We start from the raw sequence: 26,231 nt of genomic DNA, 5'->3' as shown, positions 1-26,231 counted from the left end.
GAGGTTGTGAAAGCTGCAAAAATGCAAGTCTTTCTTCCTTTACTGAAAGACTGGCGCTAACAACGCTGCGATCAGCGACGTAACGGTTAAAATCGGGACCTGAAAACAAACGGCAGCTCCCCTGCGGATAAGTTAGGCCTGTCCTGCTGATGTGCAGTGGCAGGCCGAATAGCTACGGACTCGGCCTTTCCCCCTGGTCGTACCTGAGGGCTCAGCAGGGTTTTCAGGTGCTTCAGCTGCATGATGATGATGATGATCCTGCTGCCGCCGCCTCGCTCCGGCCGCTTTGTTTCTACCCTGCGGCCGAAACCACCGCCGTTGCCCTGGTTACCGCCTCGGCACGCCCCTTCCGCACGTAAGACAAACTTGCGTACGCAGTCCGTGATGACGTAAACGCACCGTGCTGCACGAAAAACTCGAGCAGAAAGGCTTCATTTATTTTTTTATTCACAGTAAGAAGTAAAAGTATCAAAAGAACAAAACGCCTGAAGGACTGAGAGATCGGGATCTCTCCCAAATGGCGGTGATCCGAGGCGGGTCTGCGTCGTTCTCCTGGATGACGACGTAAGCGGAACGTGCTGACGTTGCAAAGTGCTGCCTTGTCCATTGCAGCCGGAGAGTCTGATTGTGCAGAAATGGGGTTTGAGTTGGAATAAAATGCTGCTTTATTTTTAGAAAATTTAAGACTGTACTCCCATGCAGTTACTTAACAAAAAAATAACGGTCCGACAAAAGTGGAGATGCCGGGGATTGAACCCGGGGCCTCATACATGCAAAGCATGCGCTCTACCACTGAGCTACATCCCCGCTCTTGAACGCACAGCCGGAGCTGTATAAATATAGCAGCGCGATCTAGCCAGTACCTGTAAATATTTCATTTTGCAGCAGCGTTTCTGCCAATTTACTGAGAATCATAAAAGCAAAATACTGCGGCTGTTGGAAATCTGACATACAAGTACTGAAATAGTCTGGCAGCATCTGTGGAGAGAGAAACAGAGTTAACATTTCAGGTCAGTCACCTTTCATCAGAATCAGAATGATTACAACACAAAAGGAGGCCGTTTGGCCCATTGTGTCCCTGCAGGCTCTCCAACAGAAACTCAGCTACTCGTACGATCCCACCCTTTTAAGGCCTGCTTCCTGACCCGAGCCCGACGGGACCCAATGTCATGTCTCGAGTTCGGGTCGGATCGGTTCGCACCTCCGGGTCCAGCATTCGGGCTCAGGTCGGGTTGGGCCAGATTGGACGCACTCTATCACCACCTCAGGTAAGTGACTCTAATGTTAATTTACTTTTTGGACTTCAAAGGCGGTTTTGTTACAGTTATTTTAAGCTTGTGCAGTTAAGGAACAAAGTCAGGTCGGGTCGGGCGCGGGAAAAAATGGAAGGACTCTGGCCGGGTCAGGCTCGGAGTCGGATGGGGTTCTGTCGGGCTCGGGTTGGGTCTCATTTGCAGACCCGAGCAGTAAAGGCCTGCTCATGTTGGGAAAAAGAACACGACCGGAACCCGACCAAACCACAGTGGATCCGAGCCCGACCCGGCCTGATTCCCTCCGATTTGGCACCGAGCCTGACCCGACCTGAGCTCGACCTTACCATTCGTTTAATTACCTTCCTGACACCGAACCTGCAAGAAGCAGCAGCGCATGCGCGATGACGACTCAGTTTCGTCCCGGACTCCCAGCTCAGGTAAGTTTTTTAATTTCAATACGTACCAGCAGAGCACTTACCGTATGTGTCCGGGGCCCGACACAAGCATGAAAGCCGGACCCAGAAGAGGAACCCGACTCGACACATGTCGTCGGGTCCTGTCAGCTTCGGGTCAGGTAGCAGGCCTTTACCACCCTTTCCTCCCATAACCCTGCAAAGGAGGGGAGGTGGTAGCGCAGTGGTATTGTCACTGGACTAAAGACCCAGGGTATTGCTCTGGGGACATGGGTTTGAATTCCCACCACAGCAGAAGATGGAGTTTCAATGGAATTAAAAGTGAGTGTAATGATGGTCATAAAACCATTGTTGATTGAAAGAAATCTGCTGTCCTTACCTAGTCTAGCCTCCAGACTACAGGCCCACAGCAATGTGGTTGACTCTTACATGCCTAGTTGTATCTAAATGCTATGAAGTAAATATTTTTAAAAATCTGCTATCTGAACTTAAAGCTTGGATTAGTACTTGGCAATATGATGTTGTTGCTATTACAGAGACTTGGTTGAGGGAAGGGCAGGATTGGCAGCTAAATGTTCCAGGCTTTAGAAGCTTCAGGCGGGATAGAGGGGGATGTAAAATGGGTGGGGGAGTTGCATTATTGGTTCAGGAGAATATCACAGCTGTACTGCGGGAGGACACCTCAGAGAGGTCATGCAGCGAGGCAATATGGGTGGAGCTCAGGAATAGGAAGGGTGCAGTCACGATGTTGGGGGTTTACTACAGGCCTCCCAACAGCCAGCGGGAGGGAGAGGAGCAGATATGTGGACAGATTTTGGAAAGATGTAAAGGTAACAGGGTTGTAGTGGTGGGTGATTTTAACATCCCCAATATTGACTGGGACTCACTTCGTGCTAGGGGCTTGGATGGGGCAGAATTTGTGAGGAGCATCCAGGAGGGCTTCTTGAAACAGTATGTAGATAGTCCAACTAGGGATGAGGCCATTCTGGACCTGGTATTGGGGAATGAGCCCGGCCAGGTGGTCGAAGTTTCAGTGGGGGAGCATTTTGGGAGCAGTGACCATAATTCCATAAGTTTTAAGGTACTTGTGGATAAGGATAAGGGTAGTTCTCGGGTGAAGGTGCTAAATTGGGGGAAGGCTAATTATAACAATATTAGGCAGGAACTGAAGAATTTAGATTGGGGGCAGCTGTTTGAGGGTAAATCAACATCTGACATGTGGGAGTCTTTCAAACATCAGCTGATTAGAATCCAGGACCAACATGTTCCTGTGAGGAAGAAAGACAAGTCTGGCAAGTTTCGGGAAGCTTGGATATCACGGGATATTGTGAGCCTAGTCAAAAAGAAAAAGGAAGCATTTGTAAGGGCTGGAAGGCTAGGAACAGATGAAGCACTTGAGGAATATAAAGACAGTAGGAAGGAACTTAAGCAAGGAGTTAGGAGGGCTAAAAGGGGTCATGAAAAGTCATTGGCAAACAGGATTAAGGAAAATCCCAAGGCTTTTTATACATATATAAAGAGCAAGAGGGTAACCAGGGAAAGGGTTGGCCCACTCAAGGACAGAGATGGGAATCTATGCGTGGAGCCAGAGGAAATGGGTGAGGTGCTAAATGAGTACTTTGCATCAGTATTCACCAAGGAGAAGGACTTGGTGGATGATGAGCCTAGTGCAGATAGTCTCAGTCACCTCATTATCAAAAAAGAGGAGGTGTTGGGTGTCTTACAAAGCATTAAGGTAGATAAGTCCCCAGGGCCTGATGGGATCTACCCTAGAATACTGAGGGAGGTAAGGGAAGAAATTGCTGGGGCCTTGACAGAAATCTTTGCATCCTCATTGGCTACAGGTGAGGTCCCAGAGGACTGGAGAATAGCCAATGTTGTTCCTTTGTTTAAGAAGGGTGGTAAGGATAATCCAGGAAATTATAGGCCGGTGAGCCTTACGTCAGTGGTAGGGAAACTATTAGAGAGGATTCTTCGGGACAGGATTTACTCCCATTTGGAAACAAACGAACTTATTAGCGAGAGACAGCATGGTTTTGTGAAGGGGCGGTCGTGTCTTACTAATTTGATTGAGTTTTTTGAGGAAGTGCCGAAGATGATTGATGAGGGAAGGGCAGTGGATGTTGTCTATATGGACTTTAGTAAAGCCTTTGACAAGGTCCCGCATGGCAGACTGGTGCAAAAGGTGAAGTCACACGGGGTCAAAGGTGAGTTGGCAAGATGGATACAGAACTGGCTCGGTCAGAAGACAGAGGGTAACAGTGGATGGGTGTTTTTCTGAATGGAGGGATGTGACTAGTGGTGTTCCGCAGGGATCAGTGCTGGGACCTTTGCTGTTTGTAGTATTTATAAATGATTTGGAGGAAAATGTAGCTGGTCTGATTAGTAAGTTTGCGGACGACACAAAGGTTGGTGGAGTTGCGGATAATGATGAGGATTGTCAGAGGATACAGCAGGATATAGATCGGTTGGAGACTTGGGCGGAGAAATGGCTGTTGGACGTGGAGGCTTTGGAGAGGGTACAGAGGAGGTTTACCAGGATGTTGCCTGGTCTGGAGGGCATTAGCTATGAGGAGAGGTTGGAAAAACTCGGATTGTTTTCACTGGAACGACAGAGGTGTAAGGGCGACATGATAGAGGTTTACAAAGTTATAAGCGGCATGGACAGAGTGGATAGTCAGAAGCTTTTTCCCAGGGTGGAAGAGTCAGTTACTCGGGGACATAGGTTTAAGGTGCGAGGGGCAAAGTTTAGAGGGGATGTGCGAGGCATGTTTTTTACACAGAGGGTGGTGAGTGCCTGGAACTTGCTGCCAGGGGAGGTGGTGGAAGCAGATACGATAGCGATATTTAAGAGACATCTTGACAAATATATGAATAGGAAGGGAATAGAGGGATATGGGCCCCGGAAGTGCAGAAGGTGTTAGTTTTGGGAGGTATCAAGATCGGCGCAGGCTTGGAGGGCTGAATGGCCTGTTCCTGTGCTGTACTGTTCTTTGTTCTTTGTTCTTTTGTTTGACCTAGGCACCAGAAATGACAATGACGAACTCAGCTCTGTTAACTCTGCAAAGTCAATGTGCTCCTTACTAACATCTGGGGATTAATGCCAAAATTGGGAGAGCCTCACAGGCTGGTCAAGTAACAGCCTGACATAGTCATACTCACAGAATCATACCTTACTGACAATATCCCAGACACTGCCATCACCATCCCGGGGTATTTTCTGTCCCACCAGCAGCATAGTAGTATACAGTCTTGAGGGAACTGCCTCGGGAGTCCTCAACATTGACTCCAGCTCCTATGAAGTCTCATGGCATCAGGTCTAACATGGGCAAGAAAACCACACGCTGATTACCACCTACTGTTCTCCTCTAGCTGATGAGTCAATACCGCCATGTTGAACAACACTTGGAGGAGGCACTGAGGGGGGTCAAGGGTACAGAATGTAGTTTATATGGGGGACTTCAATGTTCATCACCAAGAGTGGCTTGGTAGCACCACTGCAGGCTGAGTCCTAAAGGACATAGCAGCTAGACTGGGTATGGGGTAGGTGGTGAGGGAAAAACAAATGTGACTTCATCGTCACCAATCTGCCTGCCACAGATGCATCTGTCCATGCCAGTACTAGTACGAGTGACCACTGCACAGTTCTTTTGGAGACAAAGTCCCATCTTCACATTGAGGATACCCTCCATTGTGTTGTGTGGCACTACCACCATGCTAAATGGGATAGATTTTGAACAGATCTAGCAATGCAAAATTGGGCATCCTTGAGGTGCAGTGGGCCATCAGCAGCAGAATTGTACTCAACCACAATCTGGAACCTCATGGCCCGGCATATTCCCCACTCTACCATTGCTAACAAGCTGGGGAAACCAACCCTACTTCAATGAAGAGTGCAGGAGGGCATGCCAGGAGCAGCACCAGGCATACCTCAAAATAAGATGTGAAGCTATAACACAGGACTACTTGTGTGCCAAGCAGCATGAGATAGACAGAGTTAAGCGATCCCATAACTAACGGATCAGATCTAAGTCCTGCCACATCCAGCTGTGAATGGTGGTGGATAATTAAACAACTAACTGGAGGAGGTGGCTCCACAAATATCCCCATCCTCAATGATGGGGGAGCCCAGCACATTAGTGTGAAAGATAAGACAGAAGCATTTACAACAATCTTCAGCCAGAAGTGACGAGTCGATTATCCATCTTGGCCTGCTCCTGAAGTCCCCAGCATCACAGATGCCAGACTTCAGCCAATTCAATTTACTCCACAGGATATCAAGAATCCACTGGATACTGCAACAGCTATGGGTCCTGGCAATTGTACTGAAGACCTGTGCTCTAGAACTTTCCGCATCCCTAGCCAAGCTGTTCCAATACAGCTACAACACTGGCATCTATCCAGCAATTTGTAAAATTGCCCAGGTATGTCCTGTACAGGACAAGTCCAACCCGACCACTTACTGCCCCATCAGTCTACTCTCAATCATCAGTAAAGTGATGGAAGGTATCATCAACAGTGTCATCAATCGGCACTTGCTTAGCTCAGTTTGGATTCCACCAGGGCCACTCAGCTCCTGACCTCATTACAGCCTTGGTTCAAACATGGAGAAAAGAGCTGAACTCCAGAGGGTGAGGTGAGAGTGACTGCCCTTGATATCAAGGCAGCATTTGACCAAGTGTGGCATCAAGGAGCCCTCCGTGACATCCTTGATATGGGATACTTGCCTTTATTAGCCGAGGCATAGAATATAAGAGCAGGGAAGTTATGATGGAGCTGTATAAAACACTAATTAGGCCACAGCTGGAATACTGTGTATAGTTCTGGTCACTGCACTATAGGAAGGATATGATTGCACTGGAGAGGGTGCAGAGGAGATTCACCAGGATGTTACCTGGGCTGGAGCATTTCAGCTATGAAGAGAGACTGCATAGGCTAGGGTTGTTTTCCTTCGAGCAGAAAAGGCTGAGGGGGGAACCTGATTGAGGTATACAAAATTATGAGGGGCATAGATAGGATAGATAGGAAGAAACTTTTTCTGTTAGCGGAAGATCAATAACCAGGGGGCATAGATTTAAGGTAAGGGGCAGGAGGTTTAGAGGAGATTTGAGGAAAATCTTTTTCACCCAGAGAGTGGTTGGAATCTGGAACACACTGCCTGAAGGGGTGGTCGAGGCAGGAACCCTCACAACATTTAAGATGTATTTAGATGAGCACTGAAACGCCATAGCATATAAGGCTACGGGCCAAGTGCTGGAAAATGGGATTAGAATAGAGAGGTGCTTGATGGCCGGCACAGACACGATGGGCCGAAGCGCCTGTTTCTGTGCTGTATGACTCTATGACTAAGATATAGTATGAGAATAGAACATGATATGTTTACTGTACCTTTAGGACCCTGAGTGTGACCTGATGTGAGTGTATGTCTACATCCCTGTAGTGGCCAGGGCCACACACCCACACAGACGGAGAATAAAGATGGAAGCTTACAGTGAGAAATGCATGTTCAAATGCTGAATTTTGTGCTGTCTTTTTGGTAACAAACAAACCAAACACCATCTGTTATAAGAGTTTGTTTTTTAAAAAACTGGCAGGTCTTTGTGCTTTTAAGACTGAAGAGAAAAACAAACCTTCTGTGCATTGAGTGTTGACATTTGGTGTTTGAAGAGTACAGGGCAATTAGTATCCAAGCAACAGCAAGATTTTATGATGGTCTTATGACACCTGTGAAAAAAACTGTTCGTTTTCAATTCTGCAGGGAGTCACAACAACTAGCATTGGCTGAGCTGTGAGTTCCTGATAGACCAGAGAAAAAGGCCTATTCTCTCTGAAAATTCTTTTGGGCCTCCTTATCTCGAGAGACAATGGATACGCGCCTGGAGGTGGTCAGTGGTTAGTGAAGCAGCGCCTGGAGTGGCTATAAAGGCCAATTCTGGAGTGACAGGCTCTTCCACAGGTGCTGCAGAGAAATTTGTTTGTTGGGGCTGTTGCACTCTGAAAATAAGCTCTGCATTTCAAGGGAAAAGTGCTACATTTAAGGTGAGGTTTTGATCTGCCTGAAGAGAGAGGAAAAGACCCAGAGAAAACAGGAATTGCTACACTCTGGGGCGAAACACTGCTTTGGAGGAAAGAAGCCTGTTTTTTCGGGTGTGGCAAGTTGCTATGGTCTTGCTGTTGCTATGACGGTACATAGGCAATGGATGGTTTTTAAAGAAATGTTACTTAGTTTACAGCAACTGTACATTCCTTCAAGGCATAAAAACCCCAAAAGTAAAGGCCGTGGATAACAAAAGCAGTTAAGGATTGTATAAGATTAGAAGAAAAGGCCTAAACGTTGTCAGAGATAATAGTAAACCTGAGGATTGGGAGGATTTTAGAATACGTCAAAGGAGGACCACGAAACTGATAAAGGGAGAATAGAATATGTATGTAAGCTAGCAAAAAATATAAAAACGGAGTGTAAAAGCTTCTATAGGTACGTAAAAAGGATACATTTGGCTGAGACATTAGAGGCAGAGTCAGGAGAATTTATAATGGGGAATGGAGAAATGGCAAAGAAGCTAAATGATTACTTTGTGTCCCTCTTCACTGAGGAAAATGTAAGAAATCTCCCAGAATTAGAGATCTAAGGGATAAGGGGGAATGAGGCATTGAAGGAAATTAGTATTAGTAAGAAGGTTGTATTGGAGAAATTAATGGGACTGAAGGTTGTTAAGTCCCCAGGACCTGATATTCTACATCCATAGAGTGTTGAAAGAGGTAGCTATGGAGATAGTGATACATTGGTGATCATCTTCCAAAATCCTATAGATTCTGAAGTGGTTCCTGCAGATTGGAAGGTCGCAAATGTCACCCCACTATTTAAGAAGGGAGGGAAAGAGAAAACAGGGAATTACAGATCTGTTAGCCTTACATCAGTCATTGGGAAAATGCTAGAATCTATTCTAAAGGATGTGATAAATGGACACTTGGTTAATAATGATCTGTTTGGGCATAGTCAAGATGGATTTATGAATGGGAAATCATGTTTGACGAACCTGTTGGAGTTTTTTGAGGATGTTACTAACAGAATTGATAAAGGGGAGTCGGTGGACGTGGTATACTTGTATTTTCAGAAGGCCTTTGGTAAAGTCCCTCAGAGGAGGTTGGTTAGAAAAAGTAAAGCACATGGGGTTGGAGGTAATATACTGGCATAGATTAATGATTGGTTAACAGGCAGAAAGCAGAGAGTACGAATAAATGGGTCATTCTCGCGTTGACAGGCTGTGACTAGAGGGGTACCGCAGGGATCAGTGCTTGGGCCCTAGCTGTTCACAATATATTTCAATGATTTGGATGTGGGGACCAAAATGTAATATTTCCAAGTTCGCAGATGACACAAAACTAGGTGGGAATGTGTGTTGTAAGGATGATGCAAAGCAGTTTCAAGGGGATTTGGAAAGTCTTAGTGAGTGGGCAAGAACGTGGCAAATGGAATATAATGTGGAAAAATGTGAGGTTATCCACTTTGGTAGGAGGAATAGATGTGCAAAGTATTTCTTAAATGGTAAGAGATTAGAAAGTGTAGCTGTATAAAGGGACCTGGGTGTACTTGTTAATAAGTCACTGAAAGCTAACATGTAGGTGCAGCAAGCCATTAAGAAGGCTAATTGGGGGTATGTTAGCCTTTATCGCAAGAGGATTTGAGTACAGGAGTAGTGAGGTCTTGCTTCAATTGTATAGAACCTTGGTTAGACCGCACCTGGAGTACTGCTTGCAGTCTTGGTCCCCTTACCTTAGGAAGGATATTATTGCCATAGAGGGAGTAAAACGAAGGTTCACCAGACTTGTTCCCAGGATGGTGGGACTGTCCTATGAAGAGAGATTGGGGTAACAGGACCTGTATTATCCTGGAGTTTCAAAGAAGGAAAGGTGATGTCATTGAAACCTACAAAATACTGAAAGGGATAGAAAGGGTAGATGCAGCTAAGATGTTTCCCCTGGTTGGGGAGTCTCAAACCAGGGGGCACAATTTCAAAATAAGGGGGAAGCCGCTGTTGTACCTAATCCGCACTTACTCTTAAAGAATTCACGGAAGCTGATTGGTGAAAGGTATATCAATATTTTATTCACACACTAAATCATCAAGTACAAGCTCTCACTACTTGCACAGTATACTACCCATCAAGGCACATGGTGATCAGTCTCGGACTTGCGGCTGCTCTCCTGTTCTCTGAGTCCTTGTCTCAGGATGTCTTCTCGAGTGTTCTTCCCTGGGGTTTTCGTGCCTTCCCCAGTTTCAGTCAGGGGTTAAATTTTGTTTCCAAGACCCTCCCCTCTTACTTACTCATAGGTGTCTGGTATAATGACATAATGATAATTCCTTAATTGGTTCAGTGAGAACACTTCTTGTTTCTTTACAGTTTCCCATTGTCCACTGTGAGTCTAATCATATCTCGTGTCCATGGTGACTCCTTTATCTGGTACGTACAAGGACAGTGTCTGGTCACATCTCCTGTTTTTCTATACTGTCTACAATTCCTTAACCATCTGTGTGCTTGGCCCCCTTCTACCCAGTCGCCCTATGCTTTAACACACTGTGTATTGTTGTGTGACTAGCCCCTTTGTTTCAACTAAGTTCTTATGTGTTTTTACTGGGTCTACACCGCTTAGGACAGAGATGAGGAGAAATTTCTTAACTCAGATGGTTGTGAATCTTTGGAATTTCCTACCCCAGAGGGCTGTGGAAGCTCAGTCATTGAGTATGTTTAAAGCAGAGATTGACAGATTTCTAAATACAAATGACATAAGGGGATATGAGGATAGTGTGGGAAAAAGGCATTGAAGTCAATGATCAGCCATGATCCTATTAAATGGTGGAGCAGGCTCGATGGCTGAACGGCCTACTCCTGTTCTTATGTTTCTGCCTGAAGAATGAGTTCTGTAATTGTTATGCTCTGAGGAGAAGGCTCCTATTCTAAGAGTAAGTCCTGTTGACTTTTGTGTTTTTGGAAGCTCCTGAAATCTCAAGAAAGTTTCTACTGTTAGACTGTGTTGGATCCCATCAGTTACAAAGAGAGACGAAGTCCGACCGTAACTTTTAGAAAATTTATTGCAGTATATGGTTGTTACATTGCAAGGATACAAAAAGCAAAACAAAAGAACATGCAAAAGAACAAAACAAAAGAACATGTGCTCACTACAGCAAGCCTTTCTTGTAGTTATTCAAACAAAACTAGTAACGCCCCTCCCCCCCCCCTGTTTCTGAGTGGTTTGCAGACTTCTATTATCAGTGCATGATTGGTTCATTCATCCCAGCATTTTATTCTTGCATTTTATTTCAGTAGTTTCACATCCCCTCTCCTTGAACTGTTAGGCTGATTATTAAACAATAGGCTACTATTAAACTATCTGCAGCTGTGCTGTTAGCTTCTGCTTGTTATTTTTATAAACAAAGTAATTCATGACAACGCTACTTCATCGGACAACGTCATCAGGAGGCGCCGCGGTGCGCACATGCGCAGACGGTCTCATGCCCACTGCGCATGCGCTGCGGTCCGACTTACCAGGACTGCTTTGCGCATGCGCAGACGACGCGGTACGCGCATGCGCACACAGTCTCCTCATCTCTGCGCATGCGCTGCGGTCCGGCCTGCCGGTCATGTGCGCATGCGCAGATGACGTCATCGAGTTATTTCGTCTTTCTCGCGGACGCGCCTGTTTGGCTTCTGCGCATGCGTCAAAGCTTCGGCGCGACTTTTTGAAAGTGCAAGGAGGAGAGGTTTCGTCGGGCATTTTATCTGAATTATTTATTCGTTTTGGAGACTTGCTTCATTTTTATTTGACACAGGAGATTGTTCCAAGGTAAGTTGCTCTGCCTTTGTAAGTTGCTCTGAAAACATTTCCATTGTCTGGGCCACTGCATGTTCTCCAGCCCCTGTTGTGAGTTGCTCTGAAAACATTTCCATTGTCTGGGCCACCGCATGTTCTCCAGTCCCTGTTGTGAGTAGCTCTGAAAACATTTCCATTGTCTGGGCCACCGCATGTTCTCCAGTCCCTGTTGTGAGTTGCTCTGAAAACATTTCCATTGTCCGGGCCACCGCATGTTCTCCAGTCCCTGTTGTGAGTTGCTCTGAAAACATTTCCATTGTCCGGGCCACCGCATGTTCTCCAGTCCCTGTTGTGAGTTGCTCTGAAAACATTTCCATTGTCCGGGCCACCGCATGTTCTCCAGTCCCTGTTGTGAGTTGCTCTGAAAACATTTCCATTGTCCGGGCCACCGCATGTTCTCCAGTCCCTGTTGTGAGTTGCTCTGAAAACATTTCCATTGTCCGGGCCACCGCATGTTCTCCAGTCCCTGTTGTGAGTTGCTCTGAAAACATTTCCATTGTCTGGGCCACCGCATGTTCTCCAGTCCCTGTTGTGAGTTGCTCTGAAAACATTTCCATTGTCCGGGCCACCGCATGTTCTCCAGTCCCTGTTGTGAGTTGCTCTGAAAACATTTCCATTGTCTGGGCCACCGCATGTTCTCCAGTCCCTGTTGTGAGTTGCTCTGAAAACATTTCCATTGTCTGGGCCACCGCATGTAGCAGGATGAAGGCACAGTGACTGTGATTTCTGGCGCCAAACAGTACACAACAGTACACACTGCAGATACATGATGGCCAGGCTACCTGCAGCTGCATCTTCTCCATTCAGACTTTGTTGCCCTGCAAACATGCTGTTGTTGTGCAGAGGCATCTGGGTCTGCCTTTGGACAGGCTCGCCCCCAATTGTCGCTGGCGTGCATCTCAGACACCAACGACGACAGGCATGGCAGCTGCCATTGTGATTACAGAGGAACAGCCAAGGCCCCTCAGCCACAATGAAAAATACCGCTTGCTTTCAGATCAATTGTACCAGCTACAACAGGCCGTTCTGCAGAGTGGAACGGCAGCATTCATGAGGAGACTGGACTGGCTGCGGCAACAGACTCTCCGCTGGCAGCAAGGACTGGCTGATGAGATGGAGCCATTTACTATGCCCAACAATTGCCCGGAAGCACCTTCGGATGGAGGTGGCCGCACGCTGGACATCAGTCACGTGTCGCAAACCCTGGATCCTGAGCGTCTCACCCCCTGGCCTAATGATCTGATGGACCATACATATGCCTACCTGTTCAAATCTCCACTTCCCCTACCTGCGGTACCCTCTCCTTGCTGCTCAGTTACACAGTCACCTGCTCCTACACCCATCAGGGCAGTGCTCATGGGCACACAGTTACCTGCTCCTACACCCATCAGGGCAGTGCTCATGGACACACAGCCACCTGTTACCCCATCCGACGTTGAAACAACCATGCAGAGCCTTGTGAGACTCCGCAATTGCCAGTTGCTGCCTGTCAAGCAGAGAGGGCGTCCAAAGGGGTCAAGCACTTGGGGAACATTCAGCAAGAAGAGACTGAGCACTAAAAGAAACAAGCATGCCGTGTCCAGTGGTAGCAGAAATGTGAATGCTCTTGCTGTGAACACAACTGGTGATAGTAGTAGGCAGGATTAAATGGGAATGGATGGAAAGACGCACGAGTAACATAACCACTGGCAGGGAACTGCTGGGCTAAATGGCCAGCTTTATGTTCATAGCCCAAAAGAAATGTGCTTCTTTTCCAGCACCCTCACATCATTCATGTTTTCCCTGAGAGCAGCATTGAACCATCACGAGATAGGGGCAGTAACATCATCCTGACTCCTACAGCTGAGGTGGGTACTAAGTGATTCATTGGCGGTGTTATCAGTACATGCCTTTACCGCAGAACACAAAGCATGCTCAACAGTAATATCATTGGAGGGAGGGAAGCTATGACACTGATGTTCTTTCCTTATTTCCTTTCATGTAAAACGTGCCCTTGAGAAAACAATCCTTGACACTTAAGGACGGCATTCAAGCAAAGGAGGCAGTGCAGGAGATGACGCAAGGATGTGCTGATTCCTGCATCTGAGGTGGGTAATAAGTGCTTCATTGGCGACGTTATCAATTGGTGCCTTCACTGCAGAACTTAAAAAGGTGTGCGCAACAGTAATTTCAGTGGATGGAGGGAGGCAAGCTCTGACTCTGATTTGCTTTATTTCTTTTCATGTAAAACATGCCGTCGAGAAAACAATCCTTGAGACTTAAGGTCAGCATTCAAGCAACGAAGGCAACTAGATCATGCTGCGGAGCTGGTCACGATGTGGAAAGGAACATTGCATTTATGGATGAATTGGGAATGCACATTGGGATGCGTTTGGGGAACATTCACCAAGAATAGACTGAGCTCAGACTCTTGTGACTTTGCCTTCTTCACATGGACAATACAGTAGTGGAATAGAGAGCCAAACGTTTATTCACCACAAGGCTCTCCAGGAACAATCTCTTTAGCTGTGCATCGCAGAGACTCGGCCTGTCTGTCTAACGGGAATGCTGGACACAACACTCATGTATCCATGCACAGCAGTTCCTCGGATACTTAATGAACTTAATAAAACTTTTCAATAATTAAACCCAGAATTGTTGAGGTTTTGTTTTGCATGCTATTTCCCCGACTTTGCAACTGCACTTCAGATATTCAACTACGGTGGGGGGGTAGAGGGAGGGGTGGGTGAAGAGGGGGAGGGGTGGAGAGTGCGGGGAGGGGTGGGGAGAGGGAGCACGCCAAATGCAGGGACCAAACAGTTGCAATGCCTGAAGTACTGAGGAGAAGTAGAGAAAGCAACTGGGTAGGGGAGAAAGCAACTGGATTGGGCATCCGCAGCTGGAGGGAACGGCTGAATGGAGTGGGCCGGAAGCAAGAGGCCGTAGAGAGCCGCGGGGAGCGAGCGTGCGAAGACCTTGGTGTCACCGGGTCCAGGGACTGGCCAGTAAGTCTTTTGCTGTTGTGTTTATGGCGCATGCACAGAAAAAGGCACTCCTCTTCCGTTCCGCTGCTCCCCCCCCCCACTCTCTCCCCTTCCTCCCTCTTTCACCCCCTCCCTCTTTCACCCCCTCCCCCTTTCTCTCCCTCTTTCTCCCCTCTCCCTCTTTCTCCCCCCTCCCTCTCTCTCCCTCTCCCTCTTTCTCCCCCCCTCCCTCTTTCTCCCCCCCTCCCTCTCCCTCTTTCTCCGCCCCCCCTCTTTCTCCCCCCCCCTCCCCGGCACCGCTACCGCTGGTCTCCCCGCGCTGCTCTCCCCGGCCCCTGCGCAGCTCTCCCCGGCCCCCGCGCTGCTGTCCCCGGCCCCCGCGCTGATCTCCCCGGCCCCCGCGCTGATCTCCCCGGCCCCCGCGCTGATCTCCCCGGCCCCCGCGCTGCTCTCCCCGGCCCGCTCCACTCTGCCCGGCCCGCTCCACTCTCTCACTCCGGCCATTGTATTCTGCCACGTGTTTGTCAGGTTTCATCTCTGTGATTTTTTGAGCAGCGCCATCTTTAGTCCTGGCAGCTGCTACAGTCGCAGGCTGTGACGTTTTCGTGGCACATGCTGTATCTGCGCATGTGCCAAAACAGCGCCACCTACCGATCGCGTTGTCAACAATTGCGGTCTTTTATAAATTGGCTCCACAGCTTCACAGTTAGTTTGTTAGTTGATTAGCTTACTTTTGATTTGTCCCCACAGACTGCTACTTTCACTGCCTGTGCGGAGTTTGCCCTGTGACCGTGTGGGTTTTCGCCTGGTGCTCCGGTTTCCTCCCACAGCCAAAGACTTGCAGGTGATAGGTAAATTGGCTGTTGTAAATTGCCCCTAGTGTAGATAGGTGGTAGGGAATATGGGATTACTGTAGGGTTAGTATAAATGGGTGGTTGTTGGTCGGCACAGACTCGGTGGGCCGAAGTGCCTGTTTCAGTGCTGTATCTCTAAATAAAATAAAATAGCCCTGTTGCTAAAAGATCTGTGTGACGCCTGCTGCAGACGAACTACCTTGAATGTCTACACATCATAGACTGTTCATTAATTTCACCTGGAGAGACATCAAGTGACATCTGGCTATTTGACTCTGGGACACCTCACCGCTCCAGGAGAATACAACCAAACGTTATAACCCAGTTATTTATTCCTAAGAGACTCTTTTAAAGTCAATGTAACTATTTTCCTGGTTAACCATTGGTAATTGAATGTATGTGTGTGCATGAGGGTTAGGAAGATTAAGGAATTATAAAGTCTTTTCATACATGCAGATTCATCTCATCATTTAAACTTTGGTTTATTAATAAATAGTTAATTTTGTTGTTGCTTAAAGAAACCTGGTTTGGCATGCTTTATTCTCGGGATAAATAAAGTGATTAATTTAGGTGGGAATCTCACTAATATGCTGTTACCTGCGGAGTAGTAGGATTGAATTAACAGTGCATTACTCCCACCTGGGTCATAACATATTAATAGGGGATTTTTGCGGGATTCAAATCCAATGCTAATTATATTAATTATAAGGGGAGTAATAACTTGAAAGTGAAAAAAATAAAAGAACCACGTTTCTTGTATATAAGGGTAAGGGCTATATCATCGGAATGGCATTAGTAGTTGCAGCAACATTTCTGGGAAAGGAGAATGTGTCCCTCAGTGACTTGAAAACTTTTACCAAGGTTAAATTGAAAGAGTTGGCAGAAAAATTGCGGTTAGAATTGAAATCAGGTGCTAAAAAAGCAGAGATATTTGATGTAATAGTCCCAACACTTAAAATTGGAAGAAGAAGGTGAAGAAGATAGTAAGTCAGAGAGTCAGTTAGAAACTAAAAAACTTGAGCGGGAAAAAGAAATAAAATTAAGAAAATCTGACCAGGAAAAAGAAAAAGAAATAGAATTGGAAAAAGGGGCCTAGGGGTTCCCTCTCAGCCATTTCCTGGTTTGGCTGTAACAGGGTTTAAGTTTTAAAACACCACGTTTTAGTTTCCCTCTCAGAGGGTCTTTGTTCACTGCTCTCTAATTGTAATGACAAAGAAATAAACCAGACAGGTTTTCTCAGATTTAAACAAGAAAGGTATAAGTTTATTAACCTTAAAACTCTAATTCAGATAAAACTACGAGAAATACGTGACGTGTGAGAGAGAGGCCTTTCTTCTGTTTGATCTACAAAAAGCAGTCTCTTCCCTTCTGTTCTGTGAACACAATTCAATTAACTCCAAGTTGGCCAGCAGGTTAGTCATGTATCTAGCTCCTTATTTGGGACAACCTCTTTGGCGAGATTTGTGGATTTCCCCCAAGCTCATTAGGCACTCTCAGTGTGTGTGTGTGTGTGTGTGTGTGTGGGGGTGGGGGTGGGGGGGAGGTGAGGGGGGGCTGGTGGAATGCTGGCTTTTACACATTCAATGTCTCTTGATCAAAATCCATCTGGCTAATTGAATCAGGGAAGCACTCCCATTGTCTTCTTCAGGCAAATGTGCAGCCATGTTTTCAGCCACTGTTGTGGTTTTTTTAAACAAGTTATTTCCAGTCCAGTAACAGTTCAACAATAATGTTCCATATGACAAAATTAATAATTCTCATTTTGGCAGGTGTGGTTTTCGTCACAGCATCTTGGCTGCTGCTCCAGGCCTAATACCATTACTCCAATTTCCTTGCCCTCATATGCTCTTTTCATCAACCAGTCATGCACCTTTCATCTTTCCCTTCTCCAGCATCAAGACCTTCTTGATCCCTACTCTCACCCGTTGTTAATCTATGGCCTACTTTCCCTGCTGCCATTATCCCAAGTGTTATGGAAAGAATTGAGAGAGAACTGAAATCGCAGTTCCCTTCCCTTTACTGTCCATAATCAGTGTTTTTTGTTGAAAAGGAAGATGTGTGTTTTTCTTAACCCCTGAGTGAATGGCCAATTTGAATAACCAGCAGTACGCTTTTCATGGGTTGAAATAAAGAGGATTAATTTTATTCACACGTTCACCACAAATGTCTAACATTGCATCACTCACTCACCGCTCAAGACAGAAAGCTGTTAAACAGGATAGTACAATTTTACTTGAAGAACACGTTTTCACTCCTGAAGTCTAATTGGATGGATTCGATAGCCGGAGTCGTACATCAAAGTCGTTGCAGGATTTTCTCAAAGGGGTGTATTTTCAGCAGGTCACGAAGTTAGCCGCTTGTTCTCTTATTACTAGGAGGTCAGTTTTCTGTACTGGTGGACTTGAAAAGGAATGGGCTTGGAGCCCTTAAGGTGTGGTAGTCTCCAGTTTTAAGGCATAGGTGTTTTGCCTTTTACTGTTGTCTCTGCAGCTGTGGTTTGCAGACTGTTCAGTCTCTCCCCAGTCTCTCCCTTGTGCTTGAAGTAATAAGATTCGATATCTGCAATTAGTTTTGGTTGGGTGACTGCCTGATCAATACTTCTTTTGTCCACCCAGAACGATTTGAAGTTTGAACCCATTGCTACACAATGGGAGATAGATGGCAGCCATTCACACCTACTTATGCTTTAAATGGTTTCTTACGGCTCTCTTTGTTAAATTTCAGGCTTGGAGAGAATGAGTCTAGGAATCCATAGATATTGAGTTTGGGTCTGAGCACAAACAATTGGACCTGTGAATTTCACAAAGGGTTTTGTCTTGGTATGTCAATTCAAGGGAGGCACTCCTCCCATGGTCATTCAATTAGCAACTTTCCAGAGGCTTGTGATACTTCTGAGTCTGGGCTGAAATTTTAATTGGGCATGTTGGTATCTCAATGTCCTCCATCCTGAGAAGCTCTGATACCTTCTTTATTATAAACGTGATTTTTTTGGATACAGTATATCATGATTTCTTATCAGAATATCTAATCTTTGGCAGCCCTTTAATGTTAAGGTATTTTCAGCTGCCCTTCTCATTTCTTTTGTTTGGGAGGCTCATTAATATTATAAATGCATGTTCATTCATTGTAGGTAATTTCTGCTGGACAGCAAAACGTTTGTTCAGTGTTGCAGATGCTGGTTTGATCATTATCGGGAGATCAGCTCATATTTGTCCAAAGAGTGTCTTTTAATTCCTGCTTTTAATTTGCAATTTTCTTTTTTTGTAACTGATTAATTTACATGATTTTACCTTGGGTTTCACATGTTGAACAGATTAATTATAGAGTCAACTAATTCCATCAATGTTGCTGAGGTTAGCACCGCAGCCTCACAGCTCCAGCGGCCCGGGTTCAATACTGGGTACTGCCTGTGTGGAGTTTGCAAGTTCTCCCTGTGACCGCGTGGGTTTTCGCCGGCTGCTCCGGTTTCCTCCCACAGCCAAAGACTTGCAGGTTAATAGGTAAATTGGCCATTGTAAATTGCCCCTAGTGTAGGTAGGTGGTAGGGGAATATGGGGAACGTGGGACAAAAACAAGAAATGCTGGAATCACTCAGCAGGTCTGGCAGCATCTGTGGAAAGAGAAGCAGAGTTAACGTTTCGGGTCAGTGACCCTTCTTCGGAACGTGGGGATGTGGTAGGGAATATGGGAATAATGTAAGATTAGTATCAATGGGTGGTTGATGGTCAGCACAGACTTGGTGGGCCAAAGGGTCTGTTTCAGTGCTGTATCTCTCAAAAAAAAGTTCCAAACATTTCTAAAATAATAAAATTTTTAAAAAATTCTTTATGATATTTCATCTTCTTCCTTAATCCCATGTGTATGTCCCAATCATTATTTTGCTGTCTGCAAAAGCATCAGTAATTTTTACTTCCTTGCTTTGCTGTTTGTGAGATGTGATGCTTAACCTGCTTGATGACATCACTGTTGCTGAACTCCAGGGATCCCCTTGAACTGAGGCTGGAATCAAAGTAACGTCGGGAACGGGGAATTCCATGTAACACAGATCGCTAGATCTTTGTGGGCAGATTTCTTTGAGGTCAGTAGCGAGTGCCGTCGCTTAACCACTGACTGTGAAATTCAGGCCAATAATGGTTAATGCAGTGCCAGTCGACCTCTCTGACCCAGAAATGGAACAATTTGAACTGTTCAATTGCATTCCTTGGGTTGGTAAATTGTTGTTAGAGATTATTAAAATGTCGAAATGTTAATTTTTTCCTGACTTTTCCTTTCAGGCTGTCTTCTCTCTCTCAATGTAATCTTTTATTTTTCTTTATGTACCTGACTTGACATTGAATTCTCCCATTCCTTCCTGTTTCTCTCTCTGTTCCTCCCCATCTCTTCAATCTTTAAGCTTATGTCCCACCAACCTCTTCTTACAACTCTGCTACTACTCTGCCTCTACTCCATCATCATTATGGAGCTTTCAGCTAGTACACTCCAACAGTTTTCTTAAACCTTCTCACCACACCTTTAAAAGCTTCCTCAAAATCCACCTGTCTGACTATACTTTTAGTCACTTAACCTAACTTCTCTCAGTCCTCCTGCTGAGGTCTCTTAAGCTGCTGCAAAGTACCATGGAATATTGCATTATGTAAGGGTCAAGTTCTTGTTAAACTGTAACGCATGTGGGACAGCTCAGTTTATTGCTGGCGGTAAATTATGAATTGATTGATTTGAAAATAGCAAATTGTCAGCTTGCTAGTAAATGATTAGTTATTTGTCAACCAGGAAATAAGTCCACTTGATTCACTAGTTAATCATGTAAAACGTACTGGTTACATTTCACATATACTGAATTGCATTTGGTAACAATTTGTTCCTCATTCACAGTCTCTGCATTGACTAATTGGGGTCAATTTTAGAAAGAAAGACTTGCATTTATATTTTATTTTTATTTAGAGATACAGCACTGAAACTGGCCCTTTGGCCCACCATGTCTATGCCAACCAACAACCACCCATATATACTAATCCTACATTAATCCCATATTCCCTACCACATCCCCACCATCTACCTACACTAGGGGCAATTTACAATGGCCAATTTACCTATCAACCTGTAAGTCTTTGGCTGTGGGAGGAAACCAGAGTACCTGGTAGAAACCCACACGGTCACAGGGAGAACTTGCAAACTCCACACAGGCAATACCCAGAACTGAACCCGGGTTGCTGGAGCTGTGAGGCTGTGGTGCTAACCATTGCGCCACTGTGCTGCCCACAGCCAAATAGCCATATAGTGCTATTCATGACCTCAGAATGTCCAAAAGTGCTTTGCAGCCAATTAAGTACTTTTGAAATGTAATAATTAGGTACTGTTGTAATGTAGGGAATGTGACAGCCAATTTGCACAAAGCAAGCTCCCACAAACAGCAGTGAAATAAATAACCAGGATCTAAATTAGGTGTTAGTTGAGTGCTAAATGTTGACCAGGACAAAAAAGTTCTGTGGGACCTTTTACATCCACTTGAGAGGGCAGACAGGGCCTCAACTTTAACAGCTCATCCAAAAAATGGCACCTCCATCATAGATACAGCACTGAAACAGGCCCTTCAGCCCACTGAGTCTGTGCTGACCAACAACCACCCATTTATACTAATCCTACATTAATCCCATATTCCCTACCACATCCCCACCATTCTCCTACCACCTACCTACACTTGGAGCAATTTACCTATCAACCTGCAAGTCTTTGGCTGTGGGTGGAAACCGGAGCACCCGGCGGAAACCCATGCGGTCACAGGGAGAACTTGCAAACTCCACACAGGCAGTACGCAGAACTGAACCCGGGTCACTAGAGCTGTGAGGCTGCGGTGTGAACCACTGCGCCACTGTGCTGTCCCCTGTGCCATTAGTGCAGCATTTCCTTGGTATTGTACTGAAGTGTCAGTCTAATGTATGTAGTCAAGTCTGGAGTGGAGCTTGAACTGTCAACCTTCTAACTCAGAGGCAAAACAGGCACCACTGAGCTCAAGTAGCATTCTCACCTCTGTGTTGCCTTGGAATGGGATGCAATGGAACATAAAATTGGATGAAAATCTGGCCCAACTAATCTGTGTTCATTCTGTGAGTTGTTCAGGTTTTTGAGGGGAATTGGGCCAGACAGTTCATATGTACCAATGCTTTGATTGATATTGTCAACCGTAGAATTAGTTGGAGGGAAATAATCCAAGATTCCTCGAACATAACAATTTGCATTTATATGGTGCTTTTAATTGCTATCCAGAAAATTTTTCTGGATGTGAACTCTGGAATTTATGTTTCTCTCTCCACAGATGCTGCCAGACCTGCTGAATATTTCCACTACTTTCTGTTTTTATTTCAGATTTCCACCATCCACAGTATTTTGCTTTTATTTTGGAATTTAAGTTAGGTCTGTTGAGGCTTGGCTTTGATACCAGCTGACATTGACTGTAACTGACTCTCTGATAACAGTCTGATGTTGAGGCCAGGAACTTGATATATCTCATACATGAGAATAAAACCTATTTTATCATTGTATGGCACAGTATGCCAGAGAACAACTTTGGTGGTTCAGCAATACTTAAAATGACTTGCAAGTGGTCATTCAAGTGTTTTATGTTGACCTTGTGACATATTTGGATGGTAGAAAGGCCCTGAATTAATACTTCACACATAAGGGCAATGAAGGACACAATGAATTTACGGGTTGTCCATTGTTTATAATGACAATTCCGTAAGACAGTATTTCTGTAGTTTACACGCAGAGACAAATGTACTTCAACGCAAACGGTCAAGTCTCCTTGCAATAAAAACAAGAAATGCTGGAACCACTCAGCAGGTCTGGCAGCATCTGTGGAAAGAGAAGCAGAGTTAACGTTTCGGGTCAGTGACCCTTCGGAACTGGAAGTCTCCTTGTAAGTCTGCCTGACAAGCATGAAATGAATCATACCGTGTAATGCCACTAGACATCGCCTCAAATTAAAACTCACTGAAACCCCGCGCTTAGTTTGCGTGGAGACAGTAGCATTTAACCAAATGATACCACATGTTCTTTTAACAGTGATTTTGATGGATCATGTCCGATGTTCTTCACCTTCAACTGTGGGGCTGATGTTCGGCACGTCACTTCCTTCGTTGAGCGGCACGGGAAGGTTGTTAAAGAAGTTGTATCTGTTGGCTGTGTGGATCTGCAGGAGTCAGTGTACATTTCTCCCGTTACCAAGTCGCTGCCGGTTGTTACAGGAAGAGGAGCGGGCGTTCGGTGCGTCGCCGCCTCTGATTGACGCGTTTGGAACGCACTCATTGTCCTGCGATCGAATCTTGTGTTGCATTCTGCGGCTGCTTGTGGAGCTCACGTGTTAGGCCCAGCGCGAATTTGCAGAGACATACCGGCAGAGAAAGCAGACGCTGCAGCAGTTAAGATGCCAGGAAAAATTGCAACGGAGGAAATGGCCACGCTTTTCTTGGAAGACGGCTCTTCTTTCAAAGGCAGGCTCTTCGGCGCAAGTGCCAGCGTCTTTGGCGAAGTGGGTAAGTTTTACTGAGAGTCGAGGGCGGACTTCATGCTTTTACTTTAGGTTGAATCCTGTATGTGTAATATCGCTGCACTATAAAATTCAACTTTCTAATGACGCCAACATGGAGGATTTAAGTCGATATTTGTTGAAATCGTCCCCACAAAAACAGATCAAACGTTTCATTCATTTCACGGGTCCCAGGTTTAGTTTAATAAAAGTTTTACATTTTAAATGGTGTTTTATGTATTCTGATGTTTTGGTTCTAGTGTTTTAGGGATGTCTGTGCATATGTTCGTATGTTTGGGTTGCGCAGATAAGCCTTTCTGGAGGGACAGTACAACATGAAGTTCAAATCCATATTCTCAGTAGTGTGCATGTATTTCAAGTTTCTGATACAACGTGCATCAGTGTCCTAATTTAGGAATTATCCGCCGGTGAGGCAATGATGCGAAGTCCATTGCTTTCCAAACCCACAAGACACAGAATAGGACAAATTAACATGTAAGAAATAAAAACGCAAATCAGACTGAAGTAGCAGGGCTTCGAGGGTCAGAATTCTAGTTAATTGTTCAGTTTGATTGCTTTTGCTGTAAACATGCATCGAACTTTATTTAAATGGTGACTCGGGAGTCTCTGAAACTTTGTCTATGTACCAAATGCTTTTTTAAAAATGTTTTTCTATTGCATAAATATTCAAAACTGTTGGAGTGGTGAGTTAAGCTACATCATGCAAGTTAAATATTTAGATACAAGTCAATATTTACATATGCCATATATCATTTGCATTATTTCTGCAGTGAAAATTCACTTAGTTGAATACTGGAGTATTCAGTTAGGGGATTCTAATGTTTGCTACTTTCTGTTACCTATATTTAAATAGGTCAAGGGAGTTTGTTCTTGCAAAAACTACAATGTGCTGTTTTGGATAACTCAAAACAAGCCTATCTGTTGAAAGAATAGATATCTAAGCTTGGATCGATTCTTAAAAGGCTGTGTGTGATATAGTAAGTTTTTGGGGGATAACTGTTTGCCATAATAGCTGTTGCCTGTGTGGGACTGTGGCATATGCACCAAGAAGATCTCAAGTTTGTTCTGTGGTCTCTGCTGATTTAGGTAATCTTGGGTGGGGAAGTAGTCGGGGCCACACCATTGGTTTCAGTTCTTTTATCAAGGAAATCAGCCAGGGTTTTGTTTGCTCTATACTTTCCCAGAGCACCCATATAGACTTCAGGTGAGGACAGACTGGGATCAGTTGCGATGCTCATGATGGGTAAAAGAACAAACCACATTTTCAACATAAACAATGGGGTTTCTTCTGCATTTGGGCTGTGAGATGCTTAACCTGGGTGAAATCCAATTATATGATTTAAAAGATAGTGGAATTTTGGACGTAAGTGAATTATGGTAACTACAATACATCCTAGCCTACTCATTTGAAATTTTTTAAATGAACTTTTTGTTACCAATTTTGTCCCCAGTTGCATGGTTACAACAGTTAGCAATCTCTGGTTTAGGTGGCACCATAACCTAACATTATGTCATTTAACATTATGATTAAAGCCCATTTTATGGGGCAATACTGTTAAAATATTGCCACCACATATTTTTAATATATAATCAATGCTGCACAATGGTTCTTTAATTAATCACATTGCTATGTGATGATATCTCAACAAGTTGGCTAAGTAAACTAGCATCAAATAATTGGAAGCAGGGTTTCCATAATTTTCCAGTCAAGCTGAAATCTTACAAAGTAGTATAATTAGAGTTAGCAAAGAGATTCTCTGCATTCTGGCATTGGACGATAAAATGCAGCATTGGCTCCTGTAACCGTTTAATAATTTAAGGGTGCTATCGGGATGAGTAATTCTCGTAATATCGATTGTTACAGATAAGTGGTAATGGAGAACGACAACTTGTATTTACTTAGTGTCAAGGTGCTTCATGGGAGCGTCATCAAGTAAATATTGACATACTACTACATAAGGAGATACTATGTCAGATGAACGAAGAGCTAGGTTTTAGGAGGTTTTTTTTAAGGCAGAAAAAGAAGTGGAGAGGTTTAGGAGGGAATTCCAGTGCTTAGGGCCTTGGTAGCTGAAGGAACAATGATTAAAATTGGGGATGCACAAAAGGCTAGAATTGGAAGAGCACTGATATTTCTGAGGGTTGTGGGGGCTGGAGGAGATTTCAGAGATGGGGAGGAGCCATGGAGGGGTTTGAAAGCAAGGATGAGAATTTTAAAATCAAATGTTGCTTAACCGAGATCCAGTGTAAGTCATCAGCACGGAATGCTGGGTGAAGGGGGGCGAGTTAGGGCGGGGCAGCAGAGTTGACCACAGGTTTACAGAGGGTGGAATATGGGAGGCCATCCAGAAGTATGTTGGGATCGTCAAGTCTAAACGTAACAAAGGCACGATTTTGGTTTTCAGCAACAGATGAGCTGAGGCTGGGAGGAAGTCTGATGTTATGGATGTGGAAATAAGCAGTCTTCGCGATGGTGCAGATATGTGCTCAGAAGGTTATCTTGGGGTCATACATGACGCCAAGGTTGCGAACAGTCTGGTTCAGCCTCAAGACGGTTGCCAGGTAGAGGGATGGCTAGGGAATGGAGTTTGTAGCAGGGACTGAAAACAAAGGATTTGGTCTTCCCAATATTTAATTGGAGGAAATCTCTGCTCATCCAGGTCTGGATGTCAGAGAAACAGTCTTAACAATTTAGAGACAATGGAGGAGTCGAATGTTTTATGATGTCTGGAGCATAACTCGTGAAGTATGTTGAGATCTGGTATATGGAGAATAGGTTGCAGTTTGCGATCTCTATTGGCATATGTTGATCTTGTGCTTAATAGGAAAGGAATAGCTTTGTCAACTAGAGTCATGCCTGTTTGCAACTTGCTCAATTGTATTTCCATTTGTAAAGTCCTGATCTCCCTGCCTCCCCACCCCCTGTTTCCAATTGTGAAAATTTTGGTTTATTATAGTTTGATTAATTGGAATTCCTGTTTGTAATCAGTTAGAAATGTGGGCCGGAATGTTAGCGCCCCCCCCCCCCCCCCCCCCCCCCCCCCCCCCCCCAAAGAGTGGGTTGGTGGGCCGGGGGTGTGGGGGTGTAAAATGGAGTGGGAGGCTCAAGGGGCCCTTCCCGACCTGACCCTCTCCCTCCTCCACTGCCATTTAACGCGGGGCAACGGTGGTGGAAACTAGCCTTCCTGCCCCAGGCCAATCAAGGCCCTTAAGTGGGCAGTTAACAGCCCCTTAAGGGCCTCTGCCTGCCAAAGCAGGCGGCTTTCTGACAGCCTGGGGGCAGGGGGCCCTCATGATCAGGCACCTTGTGCCTGACGGAGAGCCCCCCCCCC

At 45.2% G+C, this 26,231-nt stretch overlaps 2 protein-coding genes and 1 non-coding gene across 5 annotated transcripts in view; 1 reads left to right on the top strand and 2 right to left on the bottom strand.

Annotated features, from left to right (window-relative positions):
• Positions 1-538, bottom strand: part of ift172 (intraflagellar transport 172) — a 183,177-nt gene extending 182,639 nt beyond the window's left edge. For both annotated transcript variants that reach the window (XM_068024099.1, XM_068024100.1), the window contains exon 1: positions 204-538. In XM_068024099.1, the coding sequence (XP_067880200.1) occupies positions 204-242 (39 nt within the window). In that variant the 5' untranslated portion in view covers positions 243-538. The remainder of the gene's footprint in view (positions 1-203) is intronic.
• Positions 539-735: 197 nt separating this feature from the next.
• Positions 736-807, bottom strand: trnaa-ugc (transfer RNA alanine (anticodon UGC)). The gene has a single exon. It is a non-coding gene; the product is annotated as a tRNA-Ala (tRNA).
• A 21,488-nt stretch (positions 808-22,295) lies between these two features.
• Positions 22,296-26,231, top strand: part of cad (carbamoyl-phosphate synthetase 2, aspartate transcarbamylase, and dihydroorotase) — a 109,187-nt gene continuing 105,251 nt past the window's right edge. Inside the window, exon 1 of one of the 2 annotated variants that reach the window (XM_068024098.1) lies at positions 22,296-22,885. In XM_068024098.1, the coding sequence (XP_067880199.1) occupies positions 22,777-22,885 (109 nt within the window). In that variant the 5' untranslated portion in view covers positions 22,296-22,776. The remainder of the gene's footprint in view (positions 22,886-26,231) is intronic. The other variant, XM_068024097.1, reaches the window with a different exon arrangement.

Source organism: Heterodontus francisci, chromosome 3 (assembly GCF_036365525.1).
Source record: "Heterodontus francisci isolate sHetFra1 chromosome 3, sHetFra1.hap1, whole genome shotgun sequence".
Lineage (NCBI taxonomy): Eukaryota > Metazoa > Chordata > Chondrichthyes > Heterodontiformes > Heterodontidae > Heterodontus > Heterodontus francisci.
This window is presented reverse-complemented; position numbering and strand designations above follow the sequence as displayed.